Genomic DNA, 12,675 nt, shown 5'->3' on the forward strand with positions numbered 1-12,675 from the left:
GCTGGAGAGGGGCAGAGAGAGAGAGGGAAACACAGAATCCAAAGCAGACTCCAGGCTCTGAGCTGTCAGCACAGAGCCCGACACGGGGCCTGAACTCATGAACCTTGAGATCATGACCTGAGCTGAAGTCGGATGCTTAACTCACTGAGCCACCCAGGCACCCCTCTTACTTCTTTTTTAGTCTAGCCATTCTAGTAGGTCTGAAATGGTGTCTCATTTTGGTTATGATTTGTATTTCCCGTGAGCTAATGGTGTTGAGCTTCTTTTCATGTGTTTATTCACCATTTGTATATAGTCTTTGGAGAAATGTCTGTTCAGATCTTTTGCCCCCTTTTAAATTGTTTTTGCTCTGAAGTCAGCTGTTAATCTTATTGGGATTCCCTTGTAAGTGATGCATTATATTTCTGCTTTTTAAGACTTTCTCCTGAGGGGGTTCCTGGGTGGCGTAGTAGGTTAGCGGTCTGACTCTTGATTCCGGTTCAGGTGATTGTTTGTGGGGTTGTTAATGGGGTCTAGCCCTGCTTGGGATTCTTTTGCTCCCTCTCTCAACGCCTCTACCCCACTCACACGCATGATCTCTATCTCTGTCTCTGTCTCAAAAATAAATAAACTTAAAAAAAAAAACGGGGGCGCCTGGGTGGCTCAGTCAGTTAAGCATCTGGCTTCACCTCAGGTCATTATCTCACTGCTTGTGAGGTCGAGCCCTGTGTTGACCGCTCAGAGCCTGGATCCTGCCTCAGATTCTGTCTCCCTCTCTCTGCCCCTCCCCTGCTCACACTCTGTCTCTCTCTCTCTCTCCCTCTCAAAAATAAACAAACATAAAAAAAAAGGGGGGGGGTGTGCCTGGGTGGCTCCGTTGGTTAAACATCCAACTCTTGATTTTGGCTCACACTTGGTGGGTTCGAGCCCCGAGTCAGACTCTGCACTGACAGCATGGAACCTGCTTGGGATTCTGTTTCCCTCTCTCTCTGCCCCACATACACATGTTCTCTCCCTCTCTCTCACTGTCTAAAATAGATAAATGAACTTTAATTAATTTCTTTATTTTTAAGATTTTTATCTTTGTCTTTTTTCTTTCCTTTTTTTTTTTTTTTTAAGAGAGACAGAGATAGCATGAGCAGGGGAGGGAGAGGGGGAGGGAGAGGGAGAAGGAGAGGGAGAGGGGGAGAGAGAGAGAGAGAGAGAGAGAGAGAGAATATCTCAAGCAGGCACTGCCTGCTCGAACCTGCAAAGCCATGAGATAGATCATGACCTGAGCTGAAACCAAGAGTTGGATGCTTAACTGACTGAACCACACAGGCTCTCCAAATAAATAAACTATAAAAAATTTTTCTTTCAGAAGATTTTCTCCTGTCTTTGCCTTTGAGCATTTTTCCTATGATGTGCCTATGATGTGGGTCTCTTTGGTTTATCATGCTTGGAATTCATTAAGCTTCTTGGATGAATAAGTTGTTGCTTTTCAGTAAATTTGAGAAATTTTCAGCCATTATTTCTTTGGATATGTTTTTCTGCTTCTTTTCTGCTCACCTCTCTCTCTCTCTCTCTCTCTCTTTCTCACCTCAATTATGTGCATTGTGGCATACTTAACATTTTCCCACGTTTCTCTGGAGCTGTTTATTTTTCTTCTGTTTTCTCTCTGGTTTTCAGTTTGCATAATTTCTATTGATCTATCTTCACATTTGCTAATGATTTCTTCTGTCACTTAATTTCTACTCTTGAGCCTCTCTAGTGCATTTTTTTATTTCCATTATTGTGGTTTTCAGCTCCATAATTCCCCTTTTTTAAAAAATATATATTTCTGTGTTTCTATTGATATTCGCTGTTTAATACAACATTGTCACTCACACTTTTTTTCTTTAATTGTGGTTTCCTTTGGCTCTGTGAACATACTTATATGGCTGTTCTGAATATTTTTCTGTTAAATCCAATATCTAGTCACTCTCACAGGTAGTTTCTTTAGTCTGCCATTTTTTCGTCCTGGTATATGGGTCATATTTTTGTATTTGCATGCCTCATGATTTTTTGTTGGAAACTGGTCATTTTAGATGACGTATTTGTACCAACCAACTCTGGGTACTGAGTTCTCATCCCAGTCTTGAACTTGTTATTGTTTTGTTTTTAAAGAGAAGCTCTTACTTTTTTTTTTTTTAAGTTTATTTATTTTTGACAGAGAAGACAGAGAATGAGTGGGGGAGAGGTAGGGAGAGAGGGGGACAGAGGCTCCAAGTAGGCTCGTGCTGACAGCAGAGAGCCCAGTGCGAGGCTTGAACTCACGAACCATGAGATCATGACCTGAGCTGAAGTCATGCTTAACTGACTGACCCACCCAGGTGCCCTGATGGACTTATTGTTGTTTGCTTGTTTATTTGTTTAGTGACTGGCTAGATTATTTTAGTGACGTCTTTTCTATCCACTGTTCATCCAGTGTCAAGCCTCTGGTGGTGACTTTGGGGAGACACAGCTTTAAGTATGCCTACAGTCGCCCCGGGATGACTGGTACTAATAGAGCTTTCGTTCCCTGACCAACCCAGCTGTTAAAACTCCACTAATTGCCCGGATTGCTCTCTTGTTTTCAACAGTGCCCTGAGGCTTAAATTCCTCTACAAACTAATCAGATCAAATTGGGGCTCCTTGGAAGGAAGAGTTTCTGAGGTCAGTGTTAGCTGCTGTTTGTTCTGACCCCAGGAGGACTTCTCCCAGGTGTCTTATTCCCTGGTTCTCTTCTGCAAACTAGCTGGCCTACAGTCTAAGCCGTATCTTCATTTCACCCACAGATCTTCTGTTTGCCTTTCTTTTACCACAGCTTCCACTGTTCTTGAGAATACTCTTAGGCTTAAACTCGTCCATGGGAATGAAGTCAAGTCTTTTGGGGAAGAGATTTGGTACTAAGTGTTCCTGCCTTTCTCCTGAGGCAGAGTATTTGAGTCAGGTTCCTGGAGTTGGGGATGGGGATGATGGCAATCTTTTCTGTGAGTGACATTCTGGATCTGGGAGCTGAGTGCTGGAGCGGGTGGAGGATGGCAGTCAGGTGGGAAGGAAGCGCATGCAGCAACCTTTCCAGATGTGGAGCCACCATCATCTCATGAGCTGGACGGAAGAGCTCTTGGGGTCCCACTATTCTCAGTGTGCCACGCCTGAGGTATAGCTTCTGTTCTGCAAGTGGGGGTTGCACACAGGGGAGCCCCTGCTTTTGATGTACTTGCCTGGGACTTAGTGTCAGCAGCAGGGGCCTGGGGACAGTCCAGCTCCTTAGAGAAGAAAGCTCTTGGACTGAGAGCTGGGGGAAGAAGGAGCCATGTGTTCTTGGCCACTGCAAGAACGGGAACATTGCTGACATGGGAGAGGGGAGGAGTGGGAGTGGTCTGGGTTCAAATTCCTCAGACTTTGACCTTTCAGCCTAAATTTTCATAGATTTTATTGAATGATTATTTTCTTCATTTACTGTTTCCCCTTAGGGACTATTTCCAGAGGCTTTGAATGATGGGTTTTTTTTGTTTGTTTGTTTATTTTTTTAAATAATTTTCACCAGTTTCACTGAGGAGCGGGCCAGCAGAGCCCCTCATGCCATTAGGGTGGAAGTCAGTCTCTTGTAACTTTGGTTTTTGAGCTAGTGGTCATGCCTCCTTAAAGCCTGACTCAGAAAAGCAGTTCCTTCATATTCTAGTCTCTGACCATTCTTTGTAAGAAACTCTTAACATCCTCCTTAGCATATCAACTTTCAGATGATGCCTGTGTGATACAGAAGGGCGAGAGAATGGATTTCCCCTGCTTATTTTCCTTAAGAAATGAATTCACTGCGTGCAGAAGTACTCTAGAAGGGAAAATTTGCACATGATTACAGAGTTGGTATTTTTAAGTGTTTATGTATTTATTTTTGAGAGAGAGAGCACGAGCGAGAAAGGGTGAACAGGAATGGGGGAGGGGCAGAGAGAGAGGGAGAGAGAGAATCCCAAGCAGGCTCTGAGCTGTTAGTGCACAGCCCCTCCCAGGGCTCAGACTCCTGAACTGTGATCATGACCTGAGTCAAATCAAGAGTCGGACACTTAAAGATTTTATTTTTAAGCAATCCCTACACCCTACATCATGGGGCTTAAACCTACAACCCCAGGATCAAGAGTTGTGTGGTTTACCGACTGAGCCTAGAGAATTTTAATGTGAGGGCACCATCATATAGTTGATGGAGTTCTTTTCAAGTTGGCTTTTACGGGTACTCTAGTTAATTCTTGACTTCTTTGACTTCAGACACCAAAATTGGCAGGCTTCTTCAGTGTCGCTGTCATCTTAAATTAGTTTCTTTTGATTCCTTTTTTTTTTTCTTCCTCTCTTTCCAGGGGCCACTCAATAGTGAGTCTTCCAATCAGAGCTTGTGCAGCGTGGGGTCCTTGAGTGATAAAGAAGTAGAGGTAAGAGGCCACATTCACTATGAGACTACACATTCCCACACCCTCAGTCTGGGTTGAAAGGTAGCACTGCATAACTCCAGGACTCTGATTTAGGACTTGCCTTCTATCTTCTTACAAGTTTGATATTTTGTACCTACTCTCATAATGTGAAAAAGTTAACAAAATGCTAATTGTGATGTATATGGTATTTAACAGACTCCTGAGAAAAAACAGAATGACCAGCGAAACCGGAAAAGAAAAGCTGAACCATATGAAACTAGCCAAGGTATTAATAATTTCATACCAATAAAAATACTGAATTCTTGGAATTTAGATACTTAGAATTTCCAACTAACACGAAATAATTAGTTACTACACAGGGATTCCTAACAAAGGAGATTTGTGTACCTTAAGGGAATATCAGGCTGTTTAGTCTAGACTCGCCATTTGATACACACTTGCCAAAAGTGTCAGTTCTTTGGGGACCCTTGTTTTCCCTGTTGTAAGTTAACGATCTTCTCACCACAGGTTTTTCTTCAGACTAAGCATGTATTATACAGAAAAGAGGTTACATTGGTGTTGTAACTATGTCTTGCATTAGCTCAGTGATTTGTTAATAATTGGTAGCCAGAAATGGTTTCATTTACATGGCTGTCCTTTGTACCTGCTCTCCTGTGGCAATTCAGTTGAGCATTGGCCCCCAGTGGGCTAAATCTATAAATATGATGGGTTATGATACCAAATATCTTTGTGTAATTAAAGAGGGAATAAATGGTTTGCTTCGTCACCTCCACCCCCTCTAAGGAATGGAAGTCACAGTCTTTTTTGCATTTTTCTTATTTTTTTATCTACAAATTATTTTTTACTTTTGGGCAGGGGGCAGAAAATTGTCCCAAAGCGACATGGTCACATAAAGTTTTTTGTGGCCTAGCATAAAACCCTTTAGTCCTGATGAGTTTGTTTTGAATTTTTTGTTCTCTTGATTGAGGGCATGGACTGTACATTTGTTTTATTTTGATTCATAGCTGTGGCCTAGGTTTTCTTACCATATTATAAAAGAAAGATTAGCAAATCTTAAAGGAAAGCAAGCTGAGAAAAAGTCTTCCTTTCACTGCTTATTAAGACTTTTATTAGATGGAGGAAACTGTCTCTGTTCTTAGGATACAGGTAATTTGGCTTATTTGTTAAAAGTAAAGCCAGTACTTGAATTGATGATGACGTACGCAGTTAGTGAACGCATAGTACGTTTTAGTGAATGATGGTTTACGTATGTTGTTGGAAAAACTATACTTACTTTGGTTTCATTTTCAGGGAAAGGCACTCCTAGGGGACATAAGATTAGTGATTACTTTGAGGTAAGTTAAATTTTTGGAAAAAAAGTTTATAGTGATTTTTAAAAAATCTGAATCCTTGCCTTCATTTAAGGCTTTAGAAAGCAGTGTTTTGCCTTTACTGTGCTCTCCTCCCCTTCCTCCCCGTCTTCATCAATCTGATGTTGGCCCATCTCTCTCTGTTAAGAGGAAACTGCTGCTGACTTCCTAAATTTAAATTTGTTTATGATGTGTCTTGTCTGTGATGATATAAAAATTCACAAATGAGGTGATGTTTCTCTTGGCCAGACTAGGTTTCGGGTCTTGCAAAGATTGAAATGGAGTGACTTGGACTCTTCTTTTGTCCTCTTCCCTTTAGTTCGGTGGGACACGTAGTGAGCTCACTGACCCATCGTTAGTGGTTCCTAAAGAAGACACTAACATCCACTGTACCACTGTATTCCTGCTTCGGGTTATTTTGAGACAAGAAGGGAAAACATTCTTCTCTGATGTCCTTTCAAAACCATGTGTACCTTCAGCTTTCAGCCACGTTTTCTTTATATCTTTTTGGTACATTTCTGCTGGAGCTCCTTCTTAAAATCTCACTGAAAAGCTAGCCAAAATTTGACTTACATGGTATTTTTCTCTTTAGCATGAGATGTATTGACTTAAAGGGGCCATATAATTAAGACCTGTTTGTGTGTTAATCTTTTACTCTCCTTATCTGAAGCACAGTACTGTTTTGAATTATTCATATCCGTTTTTCCCTGTTGGCCAGTTTGCTGGGGGAAGCGGGCCAGGAACCAGCCCTGGCAGAAGTGTTCCGCCAGTTGCACGATCCTCACCGCAACATTCCTTATCCAATCCCTTACCGGTAAGCATTCACCTGGAGAAATTTGACACCTGTTGTAGGAGGCGAGAACCCAGGATCACTCCAGCAGTTTCTCTTCCGTTAACTACCCAGGGGAATGAGGCACTGAGGAGAAACATTCAGTGCTACCTGTGAGTCACTGAGACTCAAGTCTGTCTCCGTAAATTTATGTTGCACAAGAGCTACCCCTGTTTCTCAGTATAGTAAGTTACCTCTAAGCCTACAGCTCAGTTCCGTCAAGGAAATGATTTCCAATTTAAACGTAAACTTTGTATCCTTGCCAAACTTAAATATAAGTTTGGCATTTGATTTATTTTCAAGGCTTTCTCAGTGATGTGGTAGAGAAACTCATGTTACTCAAATTTGAGATGGGTTTGTTACCTTCCCTTCTTTTTTTTTTTAAATAAGATTTTTATTTTTAAATAATCTCTACGCCCAGTGTGGGGCTCGAACTCACAACCCCTGAGATCAAGAGTCGCAGGCTTCACCCACCGAGCCAGCCAAGCCCATCTGTTTCCTTACTTCAAGTGAGAACTGAAGATCTTAAGACCATTATAGCCAGATTAGTGGTTCTCAACGTGGGGTAGTTTTGCCTCTCAGGGAACATTTGGCACTGTTGGAGTAATTTTTGATCACAACTGGAGGGTGGGAGGAGGGAGCTGTAGGCATCTAGTAGGCAGAGGCCAGATGCTAGTAAACATCCTACAAAGTACAGAATAGGCCCTCATAGTAAAGAGTTTCTTGCTCCAATTGTCACTGGTGCCGAGATTGAGACTCCTGAGCTAGCTACCTAATAGGGGATTTTGTGTTAATTTACTTGAGTGCCTTTGGATAATTTGTTGATACCATACAAGATCTTTGTACTCAGGAGTGTGTTCTGTCTGCTGATGCCTCAGGTATTGCTTTGGGATTTGGGGGAAGAGGGATCTCCCGATGTTCAGTTTTTGTGCTAGGTCTGTTTTTAGGAAAGCTGTTTGACTCTGCTACCTTAGCAGAGTTGGGTAATACTGATCTTCTCCTAAGTGATTTAGTCTTCTGTGTTAAAGTGTTTAGAATGCATTTCTTTTCCTCTTCTATCTCGTAAAGACATGCGTTCATTAAGGTGACCGCAGTTATTAAAGCACTTGGTAAACTGTATCCAACTTGAAAATTTGGCTATTATCTTGTCATCCTTGCTATATTTAAAAATGTTAGAAATGTAAAGGGGTGCCTGGATGGTTCAACTGGAAGTGTCCTCCTCTTGATCTCAGCTCAGGTCACGATCTCACGGTACATGAGATCAAGTTCCACATCAGGGTCTATGATGACAGCGCGGAACCTGCTTGAGATTCTCTCTCTCTCTGTCTCTGTCTCTCTGTCTCTCCCTTTCCCTCTCCCTCTCTCTCCCTTCTTCCCCCCCCCCCCCACACTCCTGCACGTGCATGTGAGCTCTCTCTCTCAAAATAAACATTTTTAAAAAAGTTAGAAATGTTTGATGTGTAGATCTATTTGGTTAGGTTGAGGGTTTTTAGGTAACTGTTGAGGAGGCTTGTGTCTATTTTTCTTAACATTTATTTATATGTTCATTAAATTTTTTTTTTAGAATTTGTAAAGTAATCTCTATACCCAACGTGGGGCTCAGATTCACAACCCCAAGATCAAGAGGTGCATGCTCCACTGCCTCAGCCGGCAGGGCGCCCCTATTTTTAATTTTTAAACCAACTAAAGTGCTTAAAGTATTCCAACACAAGAAAGAAATATTACCAGCCTCCCTCCCCAAACCCCCTTATGCTCCCTGCCAGTTATTAGCCCCCTCCCTGTCATTGGGAATAGCCACTGTCCTGATTTCTAACAGCAGAGATGTTTTTTTTCTTTCTGTTTTTGTATTTTGTATGAAAGAAATCATACAATGTACACTCTTATGTCTGTCTTCTTTTGTTCAGCATTACTTCTGTGAGATGAATCCATATTGTTGTGTGTTTTGTTGTAGATCACTCATTGTCACTGGTGTGTGGTATGATTTTAATATTTTTATTTACTAACATTTTAATTAAAAAATTTTTTTTAAGTTTATTTATTTTGAGAGAGAGTGTGAGCAAGCAAGCAGGGCAGGGGCAGAGAGAGAGGGAGGGAGAATCCTAAGCAGGTTCCATGCTGTCAGCACAGAGCCCATCATGGGGCTCAAACTCATGAACTGTGAGATCATGACCTAAGTTGAAATCAGGAGTTGGACGTTCAACCAACTGAGCCAACCAGGCGCTCCTATATTTTAATTTTTAACTATTTGGTTAATCTGTTGCACATCTTCTTCCACTAGAATGTTAATCTCATGAGACCTGGGACTTTGCTTTGTAGTTGATTGCTGTTTCCGTCTCTCAGTCTTATTACCTAACGGTATAATTATTATTACTGTTTTTTTGACTTGACGTGAAGAGATAATATCTTGTTCAGTTTTTGGTCTTTAGCACCCAAAACCGTGCTTGGCACACATAGCAGATGCTCAGAGTTGTTGAAAAGAAGAATCGAGGGGCGCCTGGGTAGCTCAGTTCGTTAAGCGTCCAACTTCGGCTCAGGTCATGATCTCGCGGTCCGTGGGTTCGAGCCCCGCGTCAGGCTCTGTGCTGACAGTTCAGATTCTGTGTCTCCCTCTTTTCTGACCCTCCCCCAGTTCATGCTCTCTCTCTCTGTGTGTCTCAAAAATAAATAAACGTTAAAAGAAAAAAAATTAAAAAAAAAAAAAAGAATCGATAGGTAAAGAATTATTTTAGTTTTTTCCCCCCTAAGTATTTTTTTGTATTTTTTTTATTCTATTTTTTATTTTTAAAATTTTACATCCAAATTAGTTAGCATATAGTGCAACGATTTCAGGAGTAGATTCCTTAGTGCCCCTTACCCATTTAGCCCATCCCCCCTCCCATGACCCCTCCATTAAACCCTCAGATTGTTCTCCATATTTATGAGTCTCTTCTATTTTGTCCCCCTCCCTGTTTTTATATTCTTTTTGTTTCCCTTCCCTTATGTTCATCTGTTTTGTCTCTCAAAGTCCTCACATGAGTGAAGTCATATGATTTTTTTTCTCTGACTGACTAATCTCACTTAGCATAATACCCTCCAGTTGCATCCATGTAGTTGCAAATGGCAAGATTTCATTCTTTTTGATGCTCCATTGTGTGTGTGTGTGTGTGTATATATATATATATATATATATATATATACACACACACACACACACACACACCACATCTTCTTTATCCATTCATCCATCGATGGACATTTGGGCTCTTTCCATACTTTGGTTATTGTTGATAGTGCTGCTGTAAACATGGGGGTGCATGTGCCCCTTCGAAATAGCACACCTGTATTCCGTGGATCTATGCCTAGTAGTGCAATTGCTGGGTGGTAGGCTAGTTCTATTTTTAGTTTTTTGAGGAACCTCCATACCGTTTTCCAGAGTGGCTACACCAGCTTGCATTCCCAGGTTCTTTTGTATTTTTTGTTGAAAACAAAGAAGTACCTAAAACATGAGGCTTTTAATGCAGGAGTTTGGTAAAAACTACAACTCATAGCTGGCAAACTAAGAATGATTTTTAGATTTTTAAAGAGTTGTGGAGACAGAAGAATATATCGCAGAGATGTTATATGGCCTGTAAAGCCTAAAATATTTGTGTGGCCCTTCACAAAAAGGAAATCCTTATAAAGTTAACTCCATGTAATCATTCCTTAGGTCAAGAAGTAAAATATTTCCAGCACCCTGGAAACCTGTGTGCTCTTCTCTGATTACAACGCTCTCTACCCTGGAAACAACCACTATTCTAACTTTCGTGATTATAATGTGCTCTTCCTTACAGTTCGACCGTGTGTGTATCCCTAAACAGTATAGTTTTGTTCTGTCATTAAGTCAGTTTTGTTAATCATGGCGTTTAATCATAGTTTTTAAATTTTCTGTATTCTGATTTTTGGTTGTTTTTCCTGGCAGTTACCAAGAGAGGTGTATTTATTATCTCTCATGATTGTGCGAGTTGTGTCTTCATGTATTTATAGTTTTGCTTTGTGTATTATTAAGTGACCCTTCATCTCTTATGATACTTTTTGCTCTAAATGCATTTTATCCAATATTTAATGTATCCAAACCATTATATGGTATAGATATTTCCATTTTTATACTACCAGCTTTTCATTATGTTTTCAGTATACCTGACACATAAATAGTTGAATTTTTCTTTATTCTGTTTAAAGTATTTTTTTAACGTTAGCTTTTATTTCATTTTATTTTATTTTATTTATTTTTAACATTTATTTATTTTTGAGAGACAGAGGCAGAGCATGAACGGGGGGGGGAGGGTGGGGGAGAGATACAGAATCTGAAGCAGGCTCTAGGCTCTGAGCTGTTTGTTAGCACAGAGCCCAGTGCGGGGCTCGAACTCGTGAACTGCGAGACCATGACCTGAGTTGAAGTCAGGTGCTCAACCAACTGAGCCACCCAGGCGCCCCTTTAGCATTTATTTGCCATCTTTTAATGTGTTTTCTATTCATGCTGCATATTCTCTTTTCTTTCATTTCTTGCTTTATTTGGGTTGTTGTTTTTTTGGGGGGGCAGGTTAATCATTGTGTATTCTCATTCTCCACTAGAAGCTAGGTCCTGTTCGGTGTTTCTCATAGAAATTACCACATATATCTTCAGTTTGCCAAAGTTTGATGTTAATAGTATCTTTATCCTCCTCCGAAATAAACAGTGACCTCAGAACATTAACTCCATTTACTTGCTACTAACTTGGTGGTGGTGGTGGTGTATGTTTGTATTTTGCTTTTTGTTTGTTTTTTTTTAGCCTCATACAACATTATTAGTTTATATTGTCACTGTTCATCTATTTTACTGTCAGTGTTCATTTACCTCTTTCTTTGTACTTTTTTGCATCTTACGTCTTCTACCTAGGGTCCCTTTCCTTCTACCTGAAGTACTCCTTTAGTATTCTTTTATATGTATCTGCTGAGGAGTTAATTGTCTAGGTTTTGGTTGCTTAAAGTACTTAATTTTGCTTTTATTCTTAAAAGATACTTTTGCTGTGTATATTTTTACATTGGCATTTTTTTTCTCTTAACAGCTGAATGTATTATTACCATCTTTTGACTCCCATTGTTACTACTGAGAAAACAACTTTCATATATCTCTCATTTCTTTGAAATTATCTGCTCTTGTTTTCCCCTGGCTGCTTTAAAAATCTTCCATCTGTGGTGGTCTGCAGTTTCACTATGATGCATCCTTTTATTTCTCTTGTTTGCAATGTGTTAGGGTTTTTTGTTGGGTCTTGTACCAGTTCTGGATAATTATTAGCCATTGTCTCTTCAGATAGTGTCTCTGCCCTGTTCTCTTTTTCTTTTTCCTATGAAATTCCAATTAATTGTGTGTCACACCATCTCACCTTATCACTTTGCCTTTTGACTTTTTTCTACTTTCTCTTAGTCTCCATTTGCTCCACTCTGGATAGTTTCTTGCCTTTCTGGTCCCAGATTCTCTTGTTTTGTTGCATCTAATTTGCTGTTAACCTCACTGAATTATTATTATTATTTTTTAATGTTTATTTATTTTTGAGAGAAAGAGCGCAAGCAGGGAAGGGGCAGAGAGAGGGGGACAGAGGATCTGAGGATCTGAAATGAGCTCTGTGCTGACGGCAGTGAGCCTGTTGTGGGGCTTGAACTTGGCAAACGTTGAGATCACAACCTGAGCCGAAGTTGGACACTCAATCGACTGAGCCACCCAGGCTGTCCAACTGCACTGAATTGTTAATTTTTGTTATTGTGTTCCCTGCTGATATTTTCAAGTTTGTCTTTTATTTATTTATTTAGTAGAGTATTTATAATCTGTATTTGATAATTCTGGCATTTGATGTGTTATGAATCTATTTGTTGTCTGTTGTTTTTCCTAGCTGTTGCTCAGGGCTTTATTTCTTTTACACTTCTTTGGTTTTTTGACTGTGTGCCGCTCATTTTTCCTGAAAAATTATTTGTGAAGTTTCTTTGAGATCTAAAAGATGTGTTCCTCCAGGGAGAATTTTTCTTTGCTTCTTCCAAATGCCTAGAGATTTTACCCATCCAGTACTACTTTAAACCGCTGAATTCATGGCTTGCATTTTGT

The 12,675-nt window shown here is 40.3% G+C and overlaps 1 protein-coding gene across 11 annotated transcripts in view; it reads left to right on the plus strand.

Moving 5' to 3' along the window:
* Positions 1-12,675, plus strand: part of TLK2 (tousled like kinase 2) — a 114,481-nt gene that overhangs the window by 34,704 nt on the left and 67,102 nt on the right. For 6 of the 11 annotated variants that reach the window (XM_019818056.3, XM_045045077.1, XM_045045075.1 and 3 more), the window contains exons 3-6: positions 4,332-4,403; positions 4,599-4,668; positions 5,694-5,737; positions 6,471-6,566. The exons of 3 other annotated variants lie outside the window; for them this stretch is intronic. In XM_019818056.3, the coding sequence (XP_019673615.1) occupies positions 4,332-4,403; positions 4,599-4,668; positions 5,694-5,737; positions 6,471-6,566 (282 nt within the window). The remainder of the gene's footprint in view (positions 1-4,331; positions 4,404-4,598; positions 4,669-5,693; positions 5,738-6,470; positions 6,567-12,675) is intronic. 2 more of the 11 variants (XM_019818059.3, XM_045045076.1) reach the window with 1 other exon arrangement.

Source organism: Felis catus, chromosome E1 (genome assembly GCF_018350175.1).
Source record: "Felis catus isolate Fca126 chromosome E1, F.catus_Fca126_mat1.0, whole genome shotgun sequence".
NCBI classification, from domain to species: Eukaryota; Metazoa; Chordata; class Mammalia; order Carnivora; family Felidae; genus Felis; species Felis catus.